Consider the following 27,298-nt stretch of genomic DNA (forward strand, 5'->3'; position numbering starts at 1 on the left):
CATGTCCTAGAAAAAGCAGCACTTCCCTCAGGACAAATCTTCTATGAAAGATTTAAAGGAGCCATGCTCTGTAAACCGCAAAGGGGTTACATTTACTAACACATAAATAATACAGATTATGTGATAATGTTGTATAATTTTTTATCATAATGAGTTTTCCCTGGGCATATCCAAAATGAGTGTCAATACAGCTGTTATGCCACATCATCATTTGTTTTATTTACCCCACATACGTTAAAAGGAAAAATTTATTTATAAATGTAGAGAATTTTTAAAAATTGTATTGGGATTATTTTTCCTCCATGCCTGTAAAGGCAGGTGCCTTTGTTATTTTTAGTATAACTGTGCAAGATTCAGCAAGAAAGGAAAAAAAATAATACACTTCAAAACCCCCTAAACGTGACCTACAATAGCTTATTTCTACATCATAATGTCATGAGGCTAAGGTTGGATGTCTTGATCCCTTTCCATAGTGGAAATGAGTGCTGGGTCACATTGCAAAGCTGAGAAATTCCCCTTTCTGAGGATAAATATCCCATATTTAGTACTGCAGGGTCACAGGATCTCAGATTTTGAAGCTGTGACATCTTTATGCCTAGAAAAGCTGTTAATGGCCCAAAGCTGAACCTTGCCTGTGCTGGCCTTTTGATTTCTTGCCTGTGCTGGCCTCTTGATGTGCTTGCCTGTGCTGGGTTAATTTCAGAAAAAAATCCACATTTTGGACAGGTATGAGGGCCTTCAGCAGAATCAGTTTCCTAGCAACCCAACAAGCACAGCTGGCCTGCAAGAGGCTACCTGATTGACTAGGCCACTTGACTGGTCAGGGCAGCTGGCTGGCTTTTAAGCCCAGCAGCAGCAGTAGCTCTGTGGCTGTTCAGTATGTTCATACCTGTATCCTTCCTGTGTCTGCTATTCCTCACATTGTTCCAGTCCGGCTTCTAGTTCTGTTCCTGCCTTGTTCTCCTGGCTCTTGCTCCTCACCTTGCTCCTGGTTCTGGCTTCCTCATCCTGACCATGGTTCCTGATCCCAGCTATGACCCTTGGCTTTGCTATTAGTTCCTGGTTCTGGCTCTGACCCCTGACATCGGTTTGGATCTGCTTCCTGGCTCTTGCTCCATCCACTAGGCCTGACTGTCCATGGTCCAGTCTCTAACAGAGGAGAAGAAAGGCAGAAATAGCTCTATGGCAGGCTGATTTTTTTGAAAGGCAAATATTTGAAGTTACTTTCAAGGGGTGAATAAATTCCAGGGAATGGATTACTGGGCACAAAGCAGATAAGGCAGTCAAAAGTATGTTCTAAGAGTATTTATCTTATAGCTCTGCAATTTATTATATGGATATACTTCTGTGTATGTGGGAGATTATAGGTGTATCAATGCATCTAGTTTTTCTATTCTAAAGTCAGTTTTAGTTGCTTACAATTTCTTCAGTCACTTATCTTTCAGGGTGATAACTGGTTCTTTTGTTCTTAGTCTGGGAGATAATTTTTCCTGAGAATGTTTCAGCACATATAGCTCAGCTGTTTCTAAGAATGAAATGCATGGGGGGAAATCTTTTTTTTTCCAAAAAACAATTTTGCAACTTTTATTTTTGAACAGTACCAGCACTTTGGCAGTAGATTTTAGAAACTTCACTTTTGACAGGAACTTTGGTTCTTGGGAACAGATCCTCAGCTGTTGTAAATAGAAGCTTCTACATTGAAGATCTGATTGTTGATTGCTGATAAATATTGTGTTTGATATCTTTAAAGGTGAGAGCCCTGTTGGCAGAGGAGAAAAAATAAAGGTCCCTCACCTACTCAGTATTAGTACAGCACTTTGACTTTATGAATGATTTTATTTTAAAGGAAATTAAGATCCAAGCAGTGTTGGGAGAGTGTATGAATACCAGAAAGGTTCTACGTGTACATCTGTAGATTAGTTTTGGTTTGAAGCCAAATGTTGTATAGTTTATTAGCAAGTCTGTTGGATTGGAAATGTGCAATAAATTTAAAACATTTCTGCCATCTCTCTGAAATGGATTTATACATAGGCCTTGATGCTTTGAAAGAAAGCATCTATAAAAGGCTGTTTGTCTCCAAATTTATTTCTAGATATGGAATCTGCTAATGGTGAAGCTGTAGGTGGAGTAGGTGTCATTTGTAGACTTTTATGATCATCTGTCTGAACAATAATGTGATGTCATTTATGTTGTATCACTGTTTATAGAAAATGAATTATCTTTGTTTCTATCTAAATGTTTAAGTACCTTGAACTATCTGATGACCTCTGAAATAGGTTTTTGATGTACTTTGAAGGAAATCACTGTGGAGGGTTTAGATTTGTTGTGGTTCATTTTTAGACATTATAAAATCCCACTAATCTATCTGTCCAAGTTATGATGAAAGGTGTTCAAATTTCTAGGTGCATCAGTGTTAGTTTTCATTTATGCAAACTACATTATGGGATCAAGTATCAGAGGGGTAGCCGTGTTAGTCTGGTTCTGTAAAAGCAGCAAAGAATCCTGTGGCACCTTATAGACTAACAGACGTTTTGCAGCATGAGCTTTCGTGGGTGAATAAGTGGGTATTCACCCACGAAAGCTCATGCTGCAAAAAACGTCTGTTAGTCTATAAGGTGCCACAGGATTCTTTGCTGCTTTTACATTATGGGATATCATTCATATTTTATTATAATTTATCAGGGTGAATAAAAATCAATGATTTAAAAAAAACAAAAAAAAACCCGGATTTTTTTGATAGATTTTTTTTCCTCAAAAAGCATTTTATCTAAAGATACACCTTTACCCCAATATAACATGACCTGATATCACATGAATTCAGATATAAAATGGTAAAGCAGCGCTCCGGCAGGGCGGGGCTGTGCACTCGGGCTGATCAAAGCAAGTTCGATATAACGCAGTTTCACCTATAACACAGTAAGATTTTTTGGCGCCCGAGGACAACGTTATATCGGGGTAGAGGTGTAGTTTTAATTAAGACACATTATAGCTCAAAGATATCTCATCATGGAATAGGGATTAGAAATTCTAATTCTATAGTGTGAGACAATATATTCTTGTAATGTTTAAGAAAAGTTTTGTAAATGAGTCCCAATGGTTCATGGATTAGGGACCCAATTTTATGGGGTTCCAGGGCCTTCTGTATAGATTAGGTTAATCTTTCTATCTACCCAATTGGACTCAGTGCTCAGTCTAGAAGATACCATCAGAGATGCTTAGTTTTGCAGTTCTCAAACTGTGGATTTGTGTCTCCGGAAATAACATGCTTGTTAACAGCAAAAAATGTTTTTAAATAAATAATATATAGAGGTGAGAAATAACAGATCTCAACCCTATTGTCCCTCTGCAAATTTGTATACACAGAGTCAACCTCTCTCTAAAAGTGCAAAGTTTCAAAAAGTTCAGTGAATAGAAAATCGTTGGAAGCGAAATAGATCTGGACAAGGAGAAGAAGTCTGGAGATAAAAGTGAGAAGGGAGGGACAGGCAGTAGAATCAAGAGTGAAACTGTTTGAGCAGCATATTCCAGAAGTCTTGAGGTCTTTCTGAGTATAGCCTTCATTGATTTGAGATCTACCACACCATTCTCTCACTAGAAGGGAAAACCTAAAATGGCAGCAGGCCGTAAAAGAGACCCAGTGTGGGACTATTTTACTGAAGTTCCTCTACCTGTGGGTAAGACAGGCAGGCAGGCATGCAAAATGCAAACAGTGCAACAAAGAAATGCAAGGCCTGGTTGCCCGAATGAAACAACATCATGAGAAGTGTTCCTTCATGCAACATTGCCTCAGACCATCAGAACTAAATCAAATTTGAGGAAAGATGCTGTAATGTAGTGTTCACCCCACATGTACCCTAAGAAAGTGGCCAGTTAACCAGATGCAGCTGAGGGGAATCAGGTGGCTTAAGCAATCCCATGACTCAATAACGAGGGAGCCCAAGTGAGGACGAACGAGCTGGGCTGGGTTTATAGAAACAGGAAGCTGTAAACAGGAAGCTGTGAAGAGAAAGGGGGCTGCAGAGAAGTAGTCTGCAGTCACTCCCTGGGAGAAGGAAGGTGTTATTTGGGGGCTACAATTGGCACTATTGAATTCATCTGCACATTGAACTGCCATGGCAAATTGAAAGGGCTGACACAGCTCTGTCTGCAAAAGTTACTATCAGTCTTGGCAAGGTGTTAAACCATGGTGTAGCCTGATTTGGGGAGGGTTAGTAGGGACAGTGGAATTTATCCACTTAATTTAGTTTTATTTAATAATTAATTTTCTAATTAATAATATTAGTAATAATTAATAGATATTAATAATATGGATATGGCTCTCCAATATGTGTGATCAGAAGATAAAGTTCGTCTTGAATCAGGCTTCACAGAATTTACACAAGGAGATTGGGGTATCTGACAGGAAATTACACTGAGACAAAATTAGTCAATCAAGACCTTTTATTTAAAATCAATGAAACAATAAGTAAATCTAAAATGTTAAAAGCAGTTTGAGATTATAAAGTTACAAATATCACAGTTCTAAATGCACTCTGCAGCAGTAGCACTAGAGTGAATTTCACACCTCTGATAGAGGAAGTATAGTTATGAGTTTTAGCCCTCTATAAATTAAATGCTTAGAGGTGAAGCAGAAATAAGAATTTGTTCATACTTACAGCTATGAAAAGAATTAATACTATGACTTAGTATTGACAGCTTTCGTAGGAGAGAGAGACATCGAAGTAGGTTGAGACGATAAGAAAATAGATAGGTGTATCGCCTGTCTAATGGTGGATTGTCACCCTTTTTATAGGGAGAAATCCTTCCTCCTATGCCCAAATTTGTCTTTCCCCCATGGAAAGGTGAGGGTACCTGTTTTCATAGGCTGACCTTTTATGTGCGTATGGATGACAGATATGTACGCATCTGCGGTGTATATGTGTGAAATTTGTGGGCAGAAATTCCCCCCTTTTCACCCTATTTAGGAGAAAGGTTAGCAGACATTCAAAAGGTCCCTAGACAATTTGCGTAGGTTTGTATCCTATTATTACTTTTCTGAGTAAGGGTCTTAAAGGTTGCTTTCAGCGTCACAGAGGAAATTGGCCAGGATGTCTGGCCTAGAAGTTTCTAGGTATCTTGCATTACAGCTTATTGTAAATAATTCTATTAATCTATGCAGCCTACACACTTTTATCCAAAAAGACATTTTATACAGACCAACAGATTAATCCTCAGGGCTACAATGGTCAATATTTGCTACTATAACTGGGATTATATTAATCAATGAGACCATTAGAAGTAAGAAAATGGCACACTACCAATGGAACTAGAGTTCATTGTGAACCACAGTCAGTATATCCCAGGGACACAGCTTAAAACAAAGTAGCACCAACACAGGGTCCTTCATTTTTACCAAATTCAATGCTAGAAAGAAGGTAGGGCTAGTGAAGGGGCTGAAGATATTGATATGCTGCATATTGAGCACAATGAAAGAGAGAAACATAGCTTTGATTCTTGACCAACTATAAGGGCTAGGAAACCAGAGATTAGCAGCTGGGCTGGTTTCATCACCCCGGTGCATAATAATGTTGTGGTAAGTCAGGACAGTGTGTAGGCTACTTGCCCACAATCTGAGTCCTTGTAACACATATGTCTCCTGTAAATGAAGTGCCAAACCAATTTTTCAAGATCATATAAGCTGTATAGTTGATCAAGATAATAAATGTGTTTGCCCAAGTATTCAGCAACAAAGCCATTGAAATAGGATGATGGCATCTTGATGCGCTCAGGGATATTAGCTGATATTACCTGACAGTTCAGTTCCGGAGCACAAATCTCAAGCAGTTGGGCATATTAATGCAGGAATATTATCAGTTTAATCTATTAAACTTTCAGGTACTCTAAATTTTCAGAGACAAAGCTAATGTTAAATCCTTGGTTATCTGGCTTGAGAATAATATGTATGTCTTGCTAATAGTCAGGTGGATAGAAATGTCATCAGTGTCAGATGAATGATGAGTAAAGCATACAAGATAAGCTGGAAGACTTTGATGTGCTTGCAATTTAAATTGACATTTCACGTGTTGGAATCAAATGCTATTTTATAAATCTATTGCATAAGATTGCTCTGCACACCAGCAGCTCAGTTATGCTTCATTCTTCTGTATATTCCTTCCCTGTTCACCCAGTAGGTGATGGGGGGGGAGTGGAGAACTCCCCCAAGCCTCTTCCTTTCAGTCCAATTTGTACCTTATTCTGAGAGGCAGAAAACTCAGACAAATCAGCCATAGAGAGGACACCATCCACTGAGAACTGGACTGAAAACCATTTCTATCTACATTTTTCTCTTACATGAGTTGGGAAATTGAGACAGCAACAGCTACTGTTTCTTCCCTCTCACTTTCCCCCAGCTTGTTGAAACTAGTGTAGGAAAATCCATGCCCCCCTTGCCTTCCCCCCGGAACACAGGACTTTAATTGCTGTTTCCTTATTGGAGAGACCAGTTCCCACTTCACTTAGAGTTGCCGGGTGTCCGGTTTTCAACTGGAACACCCAGTCAAAAAGGGAACCTAGAGGCTCCTAGGAAGCAGCCAGCATATCCCTCCAGCTCCTAGGCTTAGGGGCAGCCACGGGGCTCCACGCACTGTCCCCGCCCTGAGCACTGGCTCCGTAGCTCCTATTGGCTGGGAACCACGGCCAATGAGAGCGGGGGTGGTGGTGGCACCTGTTGGCAGCGGCAGTGTGCAGAGTGGCCTGGCTGCACCTGCCCCTAGGAGCTGGAGGGACATGCCAGCCTCTCCTTGGGAGCCACCTGAGTTAAGCACTGCCTGGAGCCCACACCCCAAGCCCTCGCCCTGAGCCCCCTCCCACACCCAGACTCCCTCCCGGAATCCACACCCTGCAGCTCTTCTTACACACCAAACCTCTCATCACTGGCCCCACCCCAGAGTCTGCACCCCCACCAGAGCCCTCATCCCATCCCGCACCCCAACTCCTTGCCCCAGCCCAAAGCCCCCTCCCACACTCCGAACCTCTCGGCCCCAACCCACAGCCCCTTCCTGCACCCCAAACTCCTCATCCCCAGCCCCACTCCAGAGCCCACATCCTCAGCCAGAGCCCTCACCCCCTCCTGCACCCCAGCCCCCTGCCCCAGCCCAGAGCCTCCTTCTGCACCCTTCATTTCTACCCAGCCCAGAGCCTGTACCCTCTCCCACACCCCAACACCCGCCTCAATCTGGAGCCTCCTCCCACACTCCAAACCTCAGCCCCAGCACTGAGCTCCCTGCTGTACCCCAACCCCCTTCCCCAGCCTGGTGAAAATGAGCGAGTGAGTGAGGGTGGGGGAAATCAAGCAATGGAGGGAGGGGGTGGGGCCTCAGAAGGGGCTGGGCAGGGGCGGGTCCTTGGGGAAGGGGCAGGGCTTCAGGGAAGGGGGCGGGCCAAGGGTGTTTGGTTTTGTGCTATTAGAAAGTTGTCAACCCCAGCTCTAGCAGGCAAGTCTAATGCATAGGGGGCTAGATCCTATGAGATCAGTGGAGGGTGAGAGCACTCAGCACCATGAAGGATCATGCCTTTAGCTTCTACAGTATGTTTCTCTTCATATCTTCATATATTTCTTTTTTCCATTTAAACCATAATACCTTTCAACAAAAATTCCAATAAGCTTTTACAGAAGAACACTGTACAATAGTGACATGACCTAATTAACTGTCTGGCCATGAGACCTTACAATGCGCCACCTTGTAACAGACTGATCATTTGCATTGCCTCACTTCCATGGATACTTCACTATTATCAAAGATCTTCCCTTTTTTCATTTCGCTCTGTTGCCTTCATGATTTCTTTTCATGCAAACATTCCAATTAGCTCAACTGAAGCTAAAATTCCAAACAAATAATTCTGGTAAGAGGATGCCAAAACTGGGCTTTTGCCTGTGGAATAGCCCTAATCCGAAAGGGTGCAGTCCATATTTAGATTAGTGCAGGCTTCCTTTTCTACACACTTCCCTACTGGGAAGTTCTCCGTACTTGGAGTTATGCCCGGATCCCCCAGCTTTAAGAGGTGCCTCTCCTGTCATGAGGCCATCCCCATGAGCGACCGTCATTCACGGTGCATACTCTGTTTGGGTGAGTGGCACATATCACAAAAGTGCACCCACTGCCTCAAATTGAAGGCTTGGTTCATAAAGGACAGTGAATTGAGACTAAAACTTTTACTAATGGAGAGCTCACTGTGCTCAGCCTCAGAGCCTAATCCCTGATACCTCTCCTCCACGGTGTTCAACATCATCATGGTCATTGGCTGACTCCTACTTGCCATCCACTACTAAGAGAAAATCTACGCTCTCCTGCCCAGATTAGAAGAAACAGGCCCCGAGCTCATCCACCAAGGAGCTGCCTCAAAGAAAGGTATCTCCTGTGAGGTCGGTAGCTTCAACATCTTCAGGAGCAAGACCGAGCTCCTATAACCATCTGGGCACCTCCGGTACCAGTGCTATGGAGAGGTCCAAGGACCCTAAGTGGACAGGAGCACATAAGGGAACACTGTCACTCAGGACTGAGAAGGACACTTCAAGGATCTCGAAATCGGCACCGACTGCCTCAGTGGTATCAGTGGTTGTGCAGAGATTGTGGATATTGCCGGTGCCGAAGGTGGAGTGCATTCTGTTGAACAGCCAGTAGATGGCACCAAGGGCCATGTCAGTGCTGGAGGCTTGGTCGGTGCTGACACACTCAAAGTAGTTTGTTTAGTTTAGAACCCCAATCCTCCTATACCCACCTTGCCTCAGTAGCTACTGCCAGTCGTCATCTAGCCCCTTCTCTCAGGGGCAAACTGCAGGCTGAAATGGCCACTCATCACTGGCAAGGGGTTGGTCCTGCTACTTTTTCTTGGCCCCAGATGACTCCTTGTAGCCCTAGTACCTCCCCTGGCCTTTAGCAAGGCCTTAGCCTGGGGACTCACCAGGCCAGAGCTCCTCAGCTCTGCCTGTCCTTCCCTAGCCCTGCTCTGCCTCAGGTACCCTGCTTGTTCTCCCAGGCAGCCAGGTCCTTCTTGCTCCAATGCTGGAGCAAGACTCACTAACTTTTCCTCAGGTGCCCTTCTTATACTGGCCCTGATTGGCTGCCTCAAGCCTGCTAATGATTGGCTCCCTGGGGCAGCCCTTCCCAGGGCTGTTTTTAACACGTTCCTTGACCTCAAAGACACATACTTCTATATCACCATATACCCTTTCCACAGGCAATTTCTCAGATTTGTCCTGAGGTTCGAGGTACAAGGTACGACCCTTTGGCCTCTCTACAGCATCCAGAGTATTTTCCAAAGTCCATGCAGTGGTGGTGGCGTACCTCTGCAGACAAGATTATAATCCCATATCTAGACAACTGCCTCCTCAAGGCTCTGACCAGAGTCAACACGTTCAAAGCTGTAAGAACAACAATGGACCTTTTCTGGAAACTCAGCCTCCAGATAAACATGCAAAAATCGACACTGACAGCAGTCCAATGTCTGGAGTTTATTGGGGCCTGACGGAGCCTCCTCCCTGTCCACAGACTTTCTGCAATAATCAGTCTCATCTCCACCATGAGAACCAGCCCACAGATATCCACCAGAACGCGTCTATAGTTGCTTAGTCATATGGCAGCAGCCACATTCATCTGCCTCCAGGGATGGCTAGGAACATTGTATGTGCCCCACAGGCATGGCCTGAAAAAAACTTCTCTCATTACCACTCAAGGTCAAGGACTCATTAGACTGGTGTAAACAACCCCAAAATGTCTGCATGGGAGTTCCCTTCCTCCAACCACCGCTGTCCTTGATACTGACGACCAACGCCTCCCTACTTGGTTGAAGAGCTCATCTACAGAGCCACACGGTGCAGGGCAAGTGGTCCCCACTGGAGTCCGCATTGCACGCCAACCTCCTGGAATTACATGCAGTCTGCAATGCATACCTACACTTTCTACCAATAGTCAGACAAAAGTCCATAAGAGTAATGATGGACAATGTTGCCTGCATGTTTTATATAAGCAGACAAGGGGAAGCAAGGTCCCAATCCCTATGCACAGAAGCACTAAAATTCCATGTTAAAAAAAAACACCTGTTCAATAACTTCTCTCTTAGCCAAAGGGCACTTGCAGTTTTGTAGTTTGTGTTAGTGGACAAAGGTTGGCAGTGGCCTGCTTGGAACACTGGTCTAAAGGACAGCTGGAACACAATTACAGAAATCGGGATAATGGTGCCCAGCAGTCCAGTATTTGGCGGGTCACCTTAGGACTCCTGAGGGGACCTCTCCCCACTTTTTAGGAAGAGCCCTTTGAGAGCTGCTCACTATGTCAGGAGAGGTGGAAGCTAATTAAGCAAGAACAGTCTATAGATAGCAACAGCTCAAAGATAGGGGCCCTTATCTGATTCCTGCTTCTAGACTATGCTGCCTGAGTTGTATCATGATTGGATTACTCTTGTCTGCCAGATACTGACAGCATGCTTCCGACTGTGCAAGACAATTGACAACTCATTCTATGAAAATCTTAGTCTAGGAGGGGCATAGAAAGTAGATAGTGTGAGGCCCTGAGGAAGAGTTGCTTGGTTAACCTTCCTCAAACTTTCCATTCTGTTCATTTGTTTTGGGGGCTGATTCCTAACAAAAGTAGGTCTCTCGGAGGGATTTGAGGAAACGGTTGTTGCCCTGGTATCTGGGGAGTGGGAGGGAATTCAGTGCATAGAGGATATAGACATAGATAAAATGATGAGCAAGGAATAGAAGATCAGGGTGGAAAGAACATGGGGGTACGAGATCATAGTTGTGTTAAGCAGAAGGAAAAATATGCTTTAGAAAAGAACCTTTTGAAATATCATATTGCCTCTATATAAATCCATGGTATGCCCACATCTTGAATACTGTGTGCAGATGTGGTCACCCCACACCTCCAAAAAGATATATTAGAAAAGGTTCAGAAAAAATGAGGTGCTGCTAAGCCAGTAAAAGTAGGCAATAGAAATAGAAAATTAGATTGGAAGATGTTATTTTGCCCATGAGGTCTTCTGTGGGCTGTGTAAAAATAGAACAAGGTTAATACTAACCTCATTTCCCCCTCATGCTCCCTCCCCACCTCAGCTCAGAGAAGAGCATGTGGCTAAAATGTCTCCTCTAATCTCATTTTCTATTTCTAGCTTGTATTTTAATAATATTTTACCTTTTTAACAGCCTACATTGTAACACTTCTCCAGTTTTCTTTTTGCATTCCTGTCGTCCCAACTGTCAGAAGAAGAGGTCTAAATGTTATAGAGGAAAACAAAATGAATTTTGGCTTGCATGTCCGTATATTTAGTGGTTACGAAATTGAGGCATTTGGATCTTCAAGCCTTAAAATTAAACCTCCCTCAGTAGCTACTCTGCTTTAAGATTCATTATTGTGCTTCCACTGAACTTCAAGCGCACTCTGTATTTCAATTAAAAACTTGTTTAGAGGCCCCTTTTTACGTTCTCCCAGGCTGTGTCCTGATTCACCAAACAGTAAAATTATTGCAGTCTCACACTACTACATATTACCTGGTCCTCCTCTGAGTTTTTAACTTATAATGGGGATAGTGAAATGAAACAGAGTTAATGACAGGAGCAGCATAGCTGAGAAAGTATTTAAAAACCCCACTAATCTCCCAGCTAGTTGAATGTGAGTTTTATGTCACTACATAAAGACTGATCCAGCTGTATTGAGTATTCCTTTATTTTCCCCCCCTGTGGAACAGTGTATTTCTCACAAGATGACCAAATTAGAGAACATTTTCTTTGACCAGAAAGACTGGCAAATAACCAACTTTTTCAGTCAAGACCATGCTACAAAAAAAAAAAGACCTGTTTATCAGAAGCAGAAAATAAGATTTTTTTTTGCTTCCATGTCTAGTATTTGGTAAAGGAACAGCTTGTTTATTTAATTTATTTATCAAATGTTCTGCCACTCAGAGCCAAATACAGACGTAGTGTTAACAGTGCAACTCCATTGAATTAAACAAAGTTGCTCTCGTTTACATCAGGTCTGACTGTCCATCTATACAATTAGTGTTACAGAAGTGAAAGAAGAGGTTCCTGGAGCCCAGGAGAAATTAATGGTGCTTCCAAAAAAAGGAAAAGCTGGTGAAAAAGAGATGCCATAAAGGTTTAAGATTATGGGCTCAATCCTTCAAGGTGCTGGGGATTCTGAACCCAGTCCAGCAAAGCACTTAAGCACATGCTTAACTTTTAGTGTGTGACTAGTCTCATTCTATGGACTTCAGTGCAACAACACACACTCTTAAAGTTAAGGATGGAATTAAGTGTTTGCCATGACTGTTGCCATAGTGGTCAGCACCTGCAGGGTTGAGCCGTATATTAGATTAATATAGAAAGCTCTTACAGCAGGACTTTGATATTGGGTAGTGCCCATTTAGGTGTTTGGTTGCATTAACTATACACATAGGAATGATTACAGTAGGTAGAGAGGTTACTGTGTATATACAGCCATTTATACAAAAACCAAACAGTTTCTTCCTTAAAATGCAAATCTTTTATTAATGCATTTTTTGCCTAGAAAAAACACCGGGGTGTCACAGGGTTCTTAGGACAGATGAACATAGATAAAATAGATAGGTATCTGACATCTGCAATTCTGGAGTTGAAATATTTTATTGAAAACCAATGTATTTGATTTGAATAGGCTACAGGCTCTGTAGACAAATAGAATTACTACTGTATGTTATGCTCATGTAATCTTATAGTTTTACACTTTATTATGGGAAACTACTGAGTCTATACTACATAATGCCTACAACATAGTTCATTGTTTTATCAGAGTATTCTACTTTTTGGAAGAGATAATGTACATGCAAGTTTGACATCATTGTGAATGTTTTTAAAGTGCTTACAGTACTGTCTCAATCTTCCCATGTACATAATAGCTGCAGGCAGACTGGATTATGAAAATTACATCATGGATTTATCCTAATGAAGAGTTTTAAGTGACTAAAGTGAACATGTGAAATATTATAGCCTCAATCAATCAGCTCATATTGTGCATTACACTAAGTCACTAGAAGACCTACATTTTGAAAAGTAGTTCCAGGGTCTGAGAAATATAAAGACCGATTGTTGATGTCCAAATGGCACTTTAGATACAGTTTAGTAGAGAGGCTGTTGGGAGCTAGTTATGGTGCCCTAAACCAGAGCCACTTGGTCCTGGTGCAAGGTAACAGCTCCCCTGCATCTCTAAGGCATATGTTACTTGGTAATGTCCCTGAGGAATCTTATGTCAGTGGAAGAGCAGGCATTGAAGAGCTGCATTCCACCGTGCCCCAGTAATCCCCCCAGCATGCCCCGGACGTGCTGCTTCCCCTTCCTATATCGGTATCTGGGGAGACAGCTGATGAGGATGGCAGCTACAACAGCAGCAGATTTCTCTGTACAGGGGAAATTCTCCACTGGCTGTCTCCAGCTTTCTTAAGTCCATTTTGCACAGTGTATGTGGTGCCAAGTGTTCTGAAGGAGACGTGAGAATCCAAGCCATAATTATCTGTAGCATGGATACACTTGCATTTGATGAACATTAGGAGCTATCAAAATGTCTCCACAAAATATCTCTTTAAAAGCATGACAGTAATTTTAGCTTCAGAAGAAAGTTGACATCTAGATAAAAAATTAGAGAGATAAGATGTTGTACATGTATTTGTAGAAAGAGAGGAGACAGATGCAGAAAGAGGGAACAATGTTGGGTATAAAATGTAAAAACAATTGTTTGAGTAGATATTATGAGCACTAAATAAATTTCATTGCTAGGCTATCAGCTTAATAAGACCATGTGTAGGTATGAAAATGGAATCTACTGAAAACTAGAACCGATATGATTACTTCTCTCCTTTAATTTCCATTGTGTATCTTAATGCAATTTGATCTTTTATAGCTATGCAATGGAGGATCTGTGACTGATCTGGTGAAAGGATTTTTGAAGAGAGGTGAAAGGATGGACGAACTTGTAATTGCTTATATTTTACATGAAGCTCTTATGGTAAGATAAAAACAGTCAATGAATGGACAGTCCAATTGATAGTTTATTCAAAAAGTATCTCAGGCTACATAATTTGGATTCTGTAGGGGTGTAAATAGCAGTGTCCATCAAATTACAACTGTGCTGTAATTCCCCTATGTGGAAGCTGAGGGCACACACTTAAAGGTTCCTAGTTCACATTTCTGTAAATCCTGTTTGAAGAGTGCTATTTAACACAAACTAGAAACCTTTGAGTTTGTACCCTCAGCATGCACACGCAGGGTGTTACTGCACTGCACTGTAGTCCAAACTGTGGGGCAATGCAGACAAGCCCTAAATTTTTTTTCAACAAATGAATATATACTCCATTTTAAAAGCATGATGTTTCTTCCTATATTACACTAGTGTTTAATGAAATAAGGTTTAGTTGTAAACTTGTTTTTGAATACTACCAGGTAAAGTAGCAGTTCAGTTCATCAGTATCAAAAGGGCGAACATTTATTTCAGGAATTGATTACTTCTCCCTCGTTGCATTAAATAAATACAGCTTTGCATCTTAATTTTTTTTTTCTTTTGGAGACATAACTGCAATGTCCATCAGGTCAGGGATTATTTTAATGAAACATTTTTTTCACTGGAAAATGCTTATTTGTTGAAAATGAATTTCTTTATGGGAAAGGGTTGGCTTTCACAAATGTTTCAATTTAAAAAAAATCTTAGGAGAAAAATACTTTGAAATTGTCAAAATGTTTTGTTTCAACATTTTCTAAACAAAGAAGTTTGGATTTCCAGTTTGAAATGACTTATTTTGAAATTTAACTTAATTATAGTAAAAATATGTTTAAAAAAAAGCGGGGGTGGAGAAATGATTGAAATTGAAACAAAGCATTTCAAAATCATCAAAACTAAATGTTTCCTTTTTTCTTCAGGTCAGATTTTCAGATTGCCAAAATTTTCTAGATTGACTTTCCCCTCCAAATTGGGGGGAGAGAATTTTTTTTTTTTGGTATCTCAAAAATGTTCATGGGATGGGAAAATCATTTCTGACCTGATTCTAGTGCAACATACCAAAAATACTGTTCTGTGTCTCATGTTGTGGGACAGCATCTACCTTGTAATAAAATAATTTACAACAAATTGAAATCTCTCTCAAAAGAAAAATCACTGTAGCTAATCAAGACAAAGTATCTTTCTTTAACTTTGCTATTTAATTAGAATTTGAGTTTCTGCATTGGAACTATTACTACAGCTTAGAACTTTTCTTTGTCTTTCTGTTTTAATGGTTCAATATATAATCAAGTTTAATAATGCTTCTTTACTTCTGTCATCATGCAACTTGTCTACCTGAAAAAGAAGTCACTAAAAAGTCCATTTATCCCACATAGTTGATTGATAGTTGACTCAATGTTCTTTGAATAAGAATAGAATTTCTAGGGGGGGTTGTACCAAAAATGCTAAGAGAAGTAGAAATGAAAATCAAAATACACTGACTTTGTAAGTGCCCATCAATTGGCAGACAAATGGTAGTTCATTCTTGAACTTGGTGGCTATTCTCATTTTGAAACTAAGTTTAGAAAGATAGAAAAAGCATACCACAAAAATATCAGCAAAGTTAATACATAGAATAATTTCAATTTTCAACCTGCAAATAAAATACTCATAATGTTAATGGATTTATAACTTATTTTTCAGGGGCTTCAGCATTTGCATGAAAACAAAACCATCCACCGTGATGTAAAAGGAAATAATATCCTATTGACCACTGAAGGAGGAGTTAAACTTGTGGATTTTGGTATGTGATGTTTTTACAGACAAAGTTGTAATGTTAAAACATGAGGGGAGAGAGGTGTAAAAGTCAACAGTTAAGAACAGCTGACAATGTTTTGATTTAGATTTGGACTACTTTGTTTTAAAATAAAATCAACTTAACTGGTTTGAAATTAGAGGAAAACAAATTATTCACAAATAGAGAATATCCCTAACTATGGTCTTGGCAACTATTTTACTAACAGTGTTTAGATTATCTAAGCGTAGGAGTTAGTCTATTGCTCATGGACCCCAGATGCTTTCGTGGCAGGTGGGACAAAGCCAGTTAGTATGATTTAGAGTTTAGTTAGTATATGGGGTCTGGAATGACCTCATGCTAGTTCAAAGAAGTAAGGGATGCACAACTTTAATGCTGTAAGTCATAGGGACGTAAAACTAAAGGATATTGGAGAATAAGGGAGTTTCTCCCAGAGAATCCAGCCCAATGAGTTTAGCCATTGATTTCAGTCAGAGCTGGATCAAGCCCTGAATGATATTCTCCCATTCTTAATGAAAGCTTCATTTCATTTGAACAGAATGCAGAATTGGATTTATGGTTACGTAAACAGGCAGAGAAAACCAGTGATTGAGAGATGAGCCTGTGAAAGACATTATGGAACATAATTCCAGAGAAGAGCACATTATCATTCTGAATTACTTATATGATTATATAATAGCCTAAGTTACACTTTCTTTGAGTTAGAACATAGTTTTTTTCTTAAATAGCTCTCTGTGTTAGTAGGCGTCACAAACAATAACTGCTAAACATTAACAAGTTAATTGGTCTTTAATAGCAGCAGTGGCTTTTCTTTACTTTGTGCCTTTTGTACTCCTGAAATTGTAGTATATAATGCTGTACTGTCATCCAAAATTCATTCTTTTGAGCATTAGTGCTGCCTTTCGAGAAGCATCACTTATTCTGGTGTATACTGTACACAAATTGCATATGCATATTGTATTATGGCTACTTTTCTGGCACCCGTTACCCTAGCATGTGAGAACCTCACCGTCTATAATGTATGTACCCTAGCAATAACCCTGTCCAGTAGGGATGTACTATTAATCCAGTATTACAGATGGGAGACTCAAGCACAGACCATCAGATACGTGAAGTTCTGGAACAACCTTCCAAGGGGAGCAGTGGGGGGCAAAAAACCTAACTGGCTTCAAGACTGAGCTTGATAAGTTTATGGAGGGAATGGTATGATGGGACTGCTACAATGGCATGTGATCCATTGGCAACTGCCAGTAGCAAAAATCCCCAACTGCTGGAGATGGGACACTAGATGGGGAGGGCTCTGAGTTACTACAGAGAATTCTTTCCCAGGTATTTGCCTGGTGGGTCTTGCCCCCATGCTCAGTCTAACTGATGCCATCTTTGGGGTCGGGAAGGAGTTCCCCGCCCCGGTCAGAATGGCAGAGATGGCGGGGGGGGAGTTCGCCTTCCTCTGCAGCATGGGGCATGAGTCACTTGCAGGTTTAAACTAATGGTAAATGGTGGATTCTCTGTAACTTGAAGTCTTTAAATCAAGATTTGAGGTCTTCAGTAACTCAGCTAGAGTTAGGGGTCTATTACAGGAGTGGGTGGATGAGGTTCTGTCGCCTGCAATGTGCCAGAGGTTAGACTAGATGAACATGATAGTCCCTTCTGACCTTTGAGTCTGAGACAGACTAAATGAGTTGCATAGGAAGTAGGGCTGGCTCTACTGTTTTCGCCGCCCCAAGCAGCGCGCCGAATTGCTGCTGCGGACGGCGGGGGCAGTCCATGTGCCGTTAGGGCGGCACTCACGTTTCCGCAGCGGCAGCAATTTGGGGGCAGCTTCTGTCTGAACATAGAAGCTGAACATAGAAGCTGCCGCCGAATTGCCGCCGCCGCGGAAATGTGCATGCTGCCCTAACGGCACACAGACTGCCCCCGCCGTCCGCGGCAGCAATCGGCGTGCTGCTTGGGGGCAAAAACACACGGACTGCTGCCCCTTGCAGATTGCCGCCCCAAGCACCTGTTTGGAATGCTGGTGCAGGCCCTGATAGGAAGTCTGTGGAAGAGTAGAGGATTGAACCTGGCTCTCCTGAGATCCAGGATAGCACCCTATCCACTGGACCATCCTTCCTCTTTTTGCATAGCTATGAATAGATATATCATATGAGATGAGTATGTTTTCTAGTGAATATATTAGGGATATCCAACTAATCAGATTACTAGACTGTGAACTTTTCTAGAATCGGTTAAATATTTTGTTATTTTTTTCTTAACATATTGCTTATAACAAGGCAAGTTAATATGTACATAATCTTAGGGTACGTCCATACTACCCGCCTGGGTCGGCGGGTAGCAATCGACTTCTCGGAGTTTGATATATCGCGTCTCATCTAGACGCGATATATCGAACTCCGAACGCGCTCCCGTCGACTCCGGAACTCCACCACCACGAACGGCGGTGGCGGAGTTAACGGGGGAGCCGCGGACTTCGATCCCACGCCGTCAGGACTGGTAAGTAGTTCAAACTAAGGTAGTTCGAGTTCAGCTACGCTATTCGTGTAGCTGAACTTGCGTACCTTAGTTCGAACCCCCCCCAGTGTAGACCAGGCCTGAGAATATTATCACAGCGACATGCATAATGGGATTTTCTAAAGCGAGGAGATGCCAAACTCTCATTGAAATCTGTCAATTCCAGCAGGCACCTATCTTCATCTTTAGGTGCCTAAATACCTTTTAAAAAAACTGGCTCTTTGTCATCAAAATCTGTCTGGAACAACTGTCAATACATTGTTCCACCTCCATGTGCAATAAAAACCCACACATTCATCCATATAGTATAATTTTACTTACACCTGATTTTTGTTGAGCACTTACTGACATTGACAAGCACTTGTGAATAGTCCTACTGGATTCACTTTATTTTTTTGTGTGAAAATAAGGTTGTTTCACCAATATGCTAAAGATTGGACAATTGGGTTGTTAATCTGGATTTAACAGGGGCACAAGGGCCTACACTTCCCCAGGGTTGCCAAAACCTGCTGCTTATAGACTAGATATTTCGTAGTATGAGCTGCTGTTTCCAGAAAAACAAACTATGCACATCCATGAAAAAATATGTAGTATTCCATTGTCTAGGAAGGTGCATTAATCAACCTTGTTATAACACTGTTCCTTATTGAAGGTCATGCCCCCATGCCATGAGGTGGAGGCAAAATTTTACACAATGTGTAATTAACCATTAACTGTGAAGGTAAAACATCTGTCTTAATTTTGTACATGGCACTTTAAAAAAAATAGGTATTTTCCTGATAAATCTCCATTTGCCTTAGTGAGGATTTCAGGTTCAGGACTGAAGTCACTTTGGGAAAAGACAGTCTGATCATTGATATGTTGTTTCTGATTTACATGTCTCATTGACACTGAAAATCTAGCAAAAGTGACCTCCGGAAGTTTTCCAAACAGTAGTAGAAAACATATTATTCTGAAGCCATCTTAACCTATTGCATTCTCAAATTTTATTGTCCTACATTAGCTGTAAACTTTGTCTGAATCGTTTTACAAAATGCAATCATTAATTAAAATGATTTCATTTTAAAGTATTCAAAAATAAAAAGAATTATCCCTCTGCCCTCAGCTTATTCTCAGCAGTGAGTCATAGTAAGGCTTAGTATTTATGTTAGTCATTCTAGCATGCATTCATAATAAAGTTGTCTGCTTCATTGATTCAGATCAAGAACAGGGTATAATTGTGTTGTCATTTCTCCATTCCAGATAACATGACATTCATGTGTTACTTTTAAATGACATTTAATATAGAGGTTCTAATAGAAGCCAATAAAAGCAAAGAAGTTCAAAGTTAAAGCTTCCTCAGTAAAGAGCTTGTCAAGCTGCTTTGAATATACGCCCAATAAAAACATCTGAATTTTCCGAAGGGGAAAACCCTTTTTATAGACCGGGATCATAGTTACTGTCCTAGTCCAGTCACAATCATTGAACAACCTTTTCCTATTGATTCACATTTAGATGCCATGGGGTACCATGAATATTATATAATGCATAGTGCAGTAATCTAATGTCTTATACTGTAAAGTATGTTAGACAAAATAGGCTGGAAAGTAGCTGGATCTGGCCAGCAAAAGAATTCCCCAATATGGGGGAGCTCAGGTACCTGGCAAGGCACAGAGTGGGCATTGTTAGTTTCTGTGCCACTCATCCATTCAGCCCTGGAGCAGGGGACACGTGAGGGCAGAGACAGGGGCCGGCCGCCACATGCTGCACACTAGCTATGCTCACCGGCGTATGATAATGTAGGGATCATAGCCAGCTAGCATAAGTTAGAGCAGCCCCCATGGGTTAGATTGGTCCAGTTTAGATTCATGTCTGAATTTAGCCTAAAGGATTTTCAGTCTGAACTTTGAATAACTTTACTTCTCTGGGATTATGTAAAAACAATTTGTTGCCTATTCAAACAGAATTACAAAGAGTCATCTAAAATGTCTCTGTCACCTTCACTACTCTGAAGTAAATCAACACAAGAACTATGCAGCAAAAGCACCTGGGTGCCCCTTCATGAATGGTTTTAAAATGTGTAAGACTTGCTTAGCTTGTGGTTTTGGGTTTTAGGTGTTTTTTTTTTGAGGGGGGGAGTGGTCATTGTTTCTGCTCACCAGGGTTCTTCTTAAAGTTCTAGAATTATTTCTATGGTGGCAGATCTGCCTGTATCTTCATTCTGGCCTATACATTTTATGAAACATGCCTTGATCTTTTCCAGTGACATCTGTCCAAGCCCTGTAATTCCTATACTCATCCTTTTATATACTAACCTTTCATTTTTTGAGTGATATGGGTCATACAACCTGAGTAGGACCCTCCAGCTTTCTGTTTAGTATTTGTACCCTGGAAAGCATGTTCGTCCTGGAAGAGCTTTGTAACTCTGGTTTGCCTATGTCCCATCACTGTTTCTGCCTCTGACAGTCTGTTCCATACATTAATTAACTTTTGTGTAATGAGATTTTTTTTTAAACCCCTTTCAGGCCGGGTCCTTTCTTAGCTCTTGGTTTACAGCTGGTTACATTCATAATAGTTTTATGAAGCCCTCCTGTGTGTGTTCATTGTTCAGGACTAGCATTCTGGAACTCCTGGTTCTAATTCTGGCTCTTATGCTGGGTTTGGGAGGGGGCTTGCCTTCTGATGCACCATCAGACAGCTGAAACTTTGCAGCTCTATCATAGATTGTTTTAAAATAAGCATGTATGCCCTCCCTACATCTTTCTCCTCCTACTCCCACATTCCTCATGATCCATTTTCTCCAGCGTACCTAGATTTAGAATCCGAACCATAAAACTGTTTTAGTTTTTAAAAAATTAAAAAAAGAGTCAAAATGCTGCTGCAAAAATCATCTTCCTGGCTCACCATTTCAACTGCATTGTGCCTTCCCCCCTTCCCCTGGCTCCCCCTTCTCGACCACATCAAGCAGAAACTGCTTTTAAGACTCTTATGACTTAACCCCACCCTCTTGTCATCTTTTACATGGTATGGAGCCATCAACCCTGTCACAGTGATGATAGCCAGTTAGTAAAACTTCCCAAGAAGCACCTTCACTCTTTCATCCATGCCACCCCTTATGCATGGAGGAGCTCCATGCAAAGATCTGCAAAGCAACTATGTTGTTATTCTCCTTTAAATGTCTCCTTAATAGCCACCTATGCTGTGATGCTTACAAAACACTTGACAATGGTTATGCATCTGCTATGCTGACTGGTGCTTATTATGCTAATAGTAATCATCTCACTGTCACCTTGTGCTCCCTCCATCTGTTTGTTGTATTCCCTTGCTGTAGAGAGGTTAGCCAAGGCTCGTCTCTCTCCAGGGTGGCAGGGAACCACACCGCCTCACTAAACTTGGGAATAGTTCTTGCGCGGAATTAGTCCGGCTGCAGGAGTCTTCCTCTGAGGCCTTCGTGAAGGTAGAAATAAACACAGTAAGCCCAGGCCCTAGGTCAGGGCGGGGCAATGGTGAGTCAGGTGCTCAGGCCCTCAGGCAGAGGCTGAGCAGTAACAGTATACAAGAGTAGGCCCAGGCCCTAGGTTCCAAAGGGTCTGGGAGAGGGGGAGACGGCCACCTGCGAGTTGGTTGGCAGGGGGCACGCAGGCCCTCCCACTCCACTGCATCCCAGCCCGGGGCCCTAACAGCGGCAGAAGACCCGCTGCTATGTCAGTGGGGATCCTGGCCGCAATGCACTGACATAGGCTCTGGCAGTGCTGCAGCCAGACTAGGGTTGGATGTCCCCGGGCTACTTCCAGACTCCCCCTCTTGCGGTACCTGGGTCAGGGTGGTGTCCTCAGGGGGGTCCAGCACCATGGGTTCCTCGAGATAGCTGGCCAGGAGTAGGCTCGGCAACTCCTCCGGGTAGCTGGCCAGGGGTAGGCTCGGCAACTCCTCCGGGTAGCTGGCACAGGGGTAGGCCTGGCAACTCCTCCGGGTAGCTGGCACAGGGGTAGGCCTGGCAAATCCTCTGGGTAGCTGGCCGGGGTAGGCTCGGCAACTCCTCCGGGTAGCTGGCACAGGGGTAGGCCTGGCAACTCCTCCGGGTAGCTGGCACAGGGGTAGGCCTGGCAAATCCTCCGGGTAGCTGGCCGGGGTAGGCTCAGCAACTCCTCTGGGTAGCTGGCACAGGGCAGGTCGGGTCAGTCCTTGGGTTTTCTGCAGGCCGCTGGCGTTTCCCAATCGCTAGCTAGGCTGGAGGCATCTGGCCTCCCCGGCAGCTGCTCTCTTGGTGAGCTCTGAGGTCGGACCTTTATACTTCCAGGGCAATGCCTGACCCTCTGCGGGGTGGGCTCAGGCAGGGCTGGCGTTATCATGAGGTGAACTGAGGCAGCCACCTCAGGTACCAGACTGGGGGGGGGGGGGGCACCACTAGGACCCAGAGTGTAGAAAATTGTTTCTGCTGGTGGTGCATATGTATTCTCTCTGCTCTAGATGCACAGAGATGGTGGAGTGCTGTGCTGGAGGAAGGAGGGCACAAGAGATATAACAGACAGGCAGGAGAAAAGGTGAGAGGGAATAACAGAAAGCCTCTTATGTACCTCTCTAGCACCCCCCAGGAGCCTGGACTGATTAACACCAGCTTCTCAGGGAGCTTCCTGTTTCCTGCTGCTTCCCTGAACCCACTTGAGGAGAACAGTAGTGGGAGCCAGTTAGGCCCTTAAGACATTGATATCTTCCCTCACTCAGGCCCTGCTACCAGCCTGCTTATTTGTCCCCTTCAACTGAGTGTTGAGAGCCACTATATGTGGCACAGAACAGCAGTCATGAGTGAAAGAAGAAAACGCCCCTCTGGGGCAGCATTCAAAAAAAGAAAGAAAGCAAAGGAAGCTTTTCTATCTAAGCAGGAAGGGCTCTCCTGAGATACATAGACACAAATGTTCACGGTAAGCCTTCTGGCCCCAGTGAGGATGTGAGTGGTGAGGAGATGCCTGATTTTCCAGTTAGTCAGAGTGCAGGTGACCTGGCAGCTACTGCAGCATCCATATCTGCATCTCAGATGGATGTAATTATGCACATTCCTGAAGAAAAGTGTAGATCAGAGAAGAGTGTGGTGAAGGCGCAAGAAACAGCTGCTGCTGAATTTAGTTCCTTAAGTCTAGATGATCCAGGATTGTGGAACCACTTGAGCAGTAGCCTGAGGGACTTCCTTGTACTGCGTGGGCCACAGCAAGTGAAAAATGTCATTGTTCCCCAAAGACAATGAAAATAGAAGTTTCCATCCAACACATTTCTGGCATGAAATCCCCAGTGGTGACAAAGTGGAGAGGCCATGGCTTATGTACTCAAAAACCCAGAATGCTGCATACTGTTTTTGTTGCAGACTCTTCCAGTCTAATGTTCCAGCCACACTGGGTTCTACAGGAACAAAGGACTGGAAAAATCTGGCTAGAAATCTGGCATGCCATGAGAAGGCAGCAAATCACCAGAGAGCATTCCATAGGTGGAAAGAGCTTGAGATGAGACTAAGGTTAAAGACCACCATAGATGATCAGCATCAAGAGAAGGTTACATCAGAGTCTCTTTACTGGCAAAATGTTCTTAAAAAGCTCATTGCCATTGTGAGAATGCTTGCTACCCAAAACCTAGCACTGTGTGGCACTTCAGATCACCTGTATGTGCCAAACAATGGAAACTTCCTTAAAATTGTGGAGCTGATGGCTGAGTTTGATGCTGTACTCCTGGAGCATCTAAGAAGAGTCACCACCCAAGAAATATACACACACCACTACCTTGGAAAAACAATTCAAAATGAGATCATACAGTTACTAGCAACAAAAGTCAAACAGAAGATTGTGGCAGATCTGAAGTCAGCAAGATATTACTCTGTTTTTCTGGACTGCACACCTGACATCAGCCAGACTGAACAAATGACTCTAATGGTGCATTTTGTAACAACAACAGAACCTAGTGAAAATGTCCCGGCAATGGTGACTGTCAGAGAGCATTTTCTAGAATTTATTGACATTGATGATACTACAGGAGCTGGTATGACAAATGTGCTTCTTAAAAAGCTGGAAGATACGGGAATTGCGATAGCTGACATGAGAGGTCAGGGCTACGATAATGGTGCCAACATGAGAGGAAAGAACAGAGGAGTGCTTATTTTGTCCCATGCAGTTCTCATTCATTGAACTTGGTGGTCAGTGATGCAGCATCAGCTTCTAGTGAGGCTGCTGAATTTTTTAATGTAATTCAAAGCATCTATGTATTTTTCTCTGCATCAACTCATTGATGGCAAATTTTGAAGCAACATCTGGGAACATCCTCTCTGACACTGAAACCACTGAGTGCCACATGATGGGAAAGTTGAGTGGAGGCAATAAAGCCTATCAAACACTAAATTGGGAAGACAGATGATGCCATAGTTGCCATTATGGAGGATAATGCTATGACAGAAACTGTTTGTGGGAGAACAGTGGCAGAAGGAAATGGAATCACCAGAAACATACATAATTTCACATTTCTGTGTGGCTTAGTGTTGTGGCATGACATACTGTTTGACATAAATGTTGTAAGCAAGAGACTCCAAGGTGTTGACCTTGATATATCTGGAGCAATGGAACAACTGGACAAAGCAAAGTCATACCTACAGTCTTACCAGTCAGATGAGGGATTTCAGAACATTCTGAAGAGTGCATAGAAGCTGGCAGAGAAACATCACACTGAAGCTATTTTTGCATCCATTCAAGAATACAAGAGTCACCGAAGAAGAAGACGTTTTGATTACGAGGCACCGGATATCCCCATAAGAGACCCCAAACAACAATTCAAAGTTGAATTCTTTAACCAGGTGCTAGATTGTGCAATACAATCAGTTGAAGATTGTGCAATACAGTCAGCTCAAGGAGCACAGCAGTATATTTGGGATGTTGTATGATATTCCAAAACTCCTCAGTATACCTGAAGAAGATCTACACCAGCAATGCAGGGCACTAGAGACAGTGTTGACACATGATAACATGGGCAATATTGATGTGAGTGATTTAGGTGATGAACTGAAAGCCCTTTCAAGATACATTTCAGCAGGATCAAATCCAAAGGCTGTTCTGGAATATACGTGGACAAATAAGATGACCAGCCTCTTTCCAACTGCTTTTGTTGCTCTGCGCATACTTCTAACACTTCCTGTAACAGTTGCCAGTGGAGAACGCAGCTTCTCCAAGCTGAAGTTAATAAAAACACATCTATGCTCCACAGTGACACAGGAGAGGCTGGTCGGCTTTGCAACCATCTCAATAGAGCATGAGCTGGCCCAGACTGTGGACCTTCAGCAGGAAGCAGTTCAAGTCTTTCCAACCAAGAAGGCACAGAAAGCACCACTTTGATTATTCAAACTGATGATAATGTCAGTGTTTACTATGCAGACAAGAAAAGTTACATTTGCTGTTCAGGCGTTTGAAAGTTAAGTATTACTTAAAATTTTTGAACAAGGCATTTTAAGTTGTTAATTCTCCTTTATTGGGGTAGGTAGCAGAACAGTACCATGAGAGGAGTAGAACAGGAAGAAGGCATGGGGGCATCATTTGAGCTCCCCGCCTCACGTGCCAAAATGTTATGGGCCGGCCCTGGGCTCAGAGCTTCCTGGCTCCACCCACTCTGGTGTCCGGAGGGACTCGTCTCTCTCCGGGGCAGCGCGGAACCACACCACCTCACTATACTTGCCTATTGTCATATATTTAGATTGTAAGCTCTTTGGTGCAAGGACCACATTTTTGTTATGTGTATAGTGCCTATCATAATGTACCTCCAATCTCTGACTCAGGGCTGGGGAAGCTATCACAGTATATCAGTATTTAATAATGATAATTAATAAAGTACTCATTGTTGCACTACTATTTGCTTACTTAATTTAAGTCCAAGATCATAACTGAGTAGCTCTAGTTCTCAGGTACTTCTGCTCTGCTAATGCTTACAATGTGAAGCTTGTATGATACCTGCCATCTGAGGGTACTACGCAAAAATATCCACTTTTCATGAGTAAGCCAGTGCCTAGAGTTACCAGACATAATAGACAAGAAACATGCCTGATCTTTTTCTGAACACACCCATAATATCTATTTTTCTTATCACTAAGTGTAGTGCCTTCCTTTCTATATATGTGTATGAGAGAGAGTCCGTGTATTTGCATAACTCGTGCATTTATTTATCAAATTGTTCATCTTCATAAGATTTTTCACTTTTGCATTGTATGAAAAATGTGTTGGCAGTGGATTTTTAGATTTCCTTCGGAAGATGCTTGGTCCAGTTTTTTCATTACAGCAGTAGTAAAGAAAAAACCCTAAAATGTTATTGTTAGAAAATGTACAAGTTAAAAAGAGCTGGCTGGGTTTATGCTTGATTAGTTGCTGAAGTGCTGGAAGAAATGTTGCCAAGTGTGGCATGACATCATCTTTCCCCTACATGCAGAAAGAGCCCAAAGAAATATCATTTGTCGTAAGACTTACACTCTGTAATCTGAAATGCCAGGTTAGTGCCAAGAGCAAAAGGGTATAAAAAATCAGCCTAAAGAAAATAGTGATGAACAATTCAAATTAAATCAGCATTTTATGGAAGTTAAGAATAAATAACTAGGATTCACTTAATTATTACAGTTCAGTGAGAAGAAACTAGACTTAGACTGAGCAGGTTTTGCATATTTAACATTTCTTTTATGTTAGCTCCTTATCTATGCAGAAAGTTATGATTATTTATAAAATCTGACACTGGAATAATATCAAATCTCAGTTACTGCCTTTCTTTTGCCTTTAGGTCCAAATCCTGGTCCCTGTGTCAAGCCTGAGTAAAAGAACTTGGCATGGGGGGTTCCACGGTGGTTAGCAAAGGGACAGAAACCTCCTCCTCCTCCCTAACCGTAAGGCAGCACAGTCGCTGTATGGGCAATAAAACAACTTTAGGGCTGTAGTAGCATCTGTGGTTGCTGCACAACCTCTCTGCAGTGTGTTTTGCTGGAGGCTTCATTTAGCCATAGATCTAT

The 27,298-nt window shown here is 42.3% G+C and overlaps 1 protein-coding gene across 1 annotated transcript in view; it reads left to right on the forward strand.

Annotated features, from left to right (window-relative positions):
- Positions 1 to 27,298, forward strand: part of MYO3A (myosin IIIA) — a 189,836-nt gene that overhangs the window by 50,941 nt on the left and 111,597 nt on the right. Inside the window, exons 4-5 of the mRNA XM_045007383.1 lie at positions 13,908 to 14,012; positions 15,684 to 15,783. Coding sequence (XP_044863318.1) covers positions 13,908 to 14,012; positions 15,684 to 15,783 — 205 coding nt within the window. The remainder of the gene's footprint in view (positions 1 to 13,907; positions 14,013 to 15,683; positions 15,784 to 27,298) is intronic.

This window comes from Mauremys mutica, chromosome 2 (assembly GCF_020497125.1).
Source record: "Mauremys mutica isolate MM-2020 ecotype Southern chromosome 2, ASM2049712v1, whole genome shotgun sequence".
In the NCBI taxonomy this organism is placed as follows: domain Eukaryota; kingdom Metazoa; phylum Chordata; order Testudines; family Geoemydidae; genus Mauremys; species Mauremys mutica.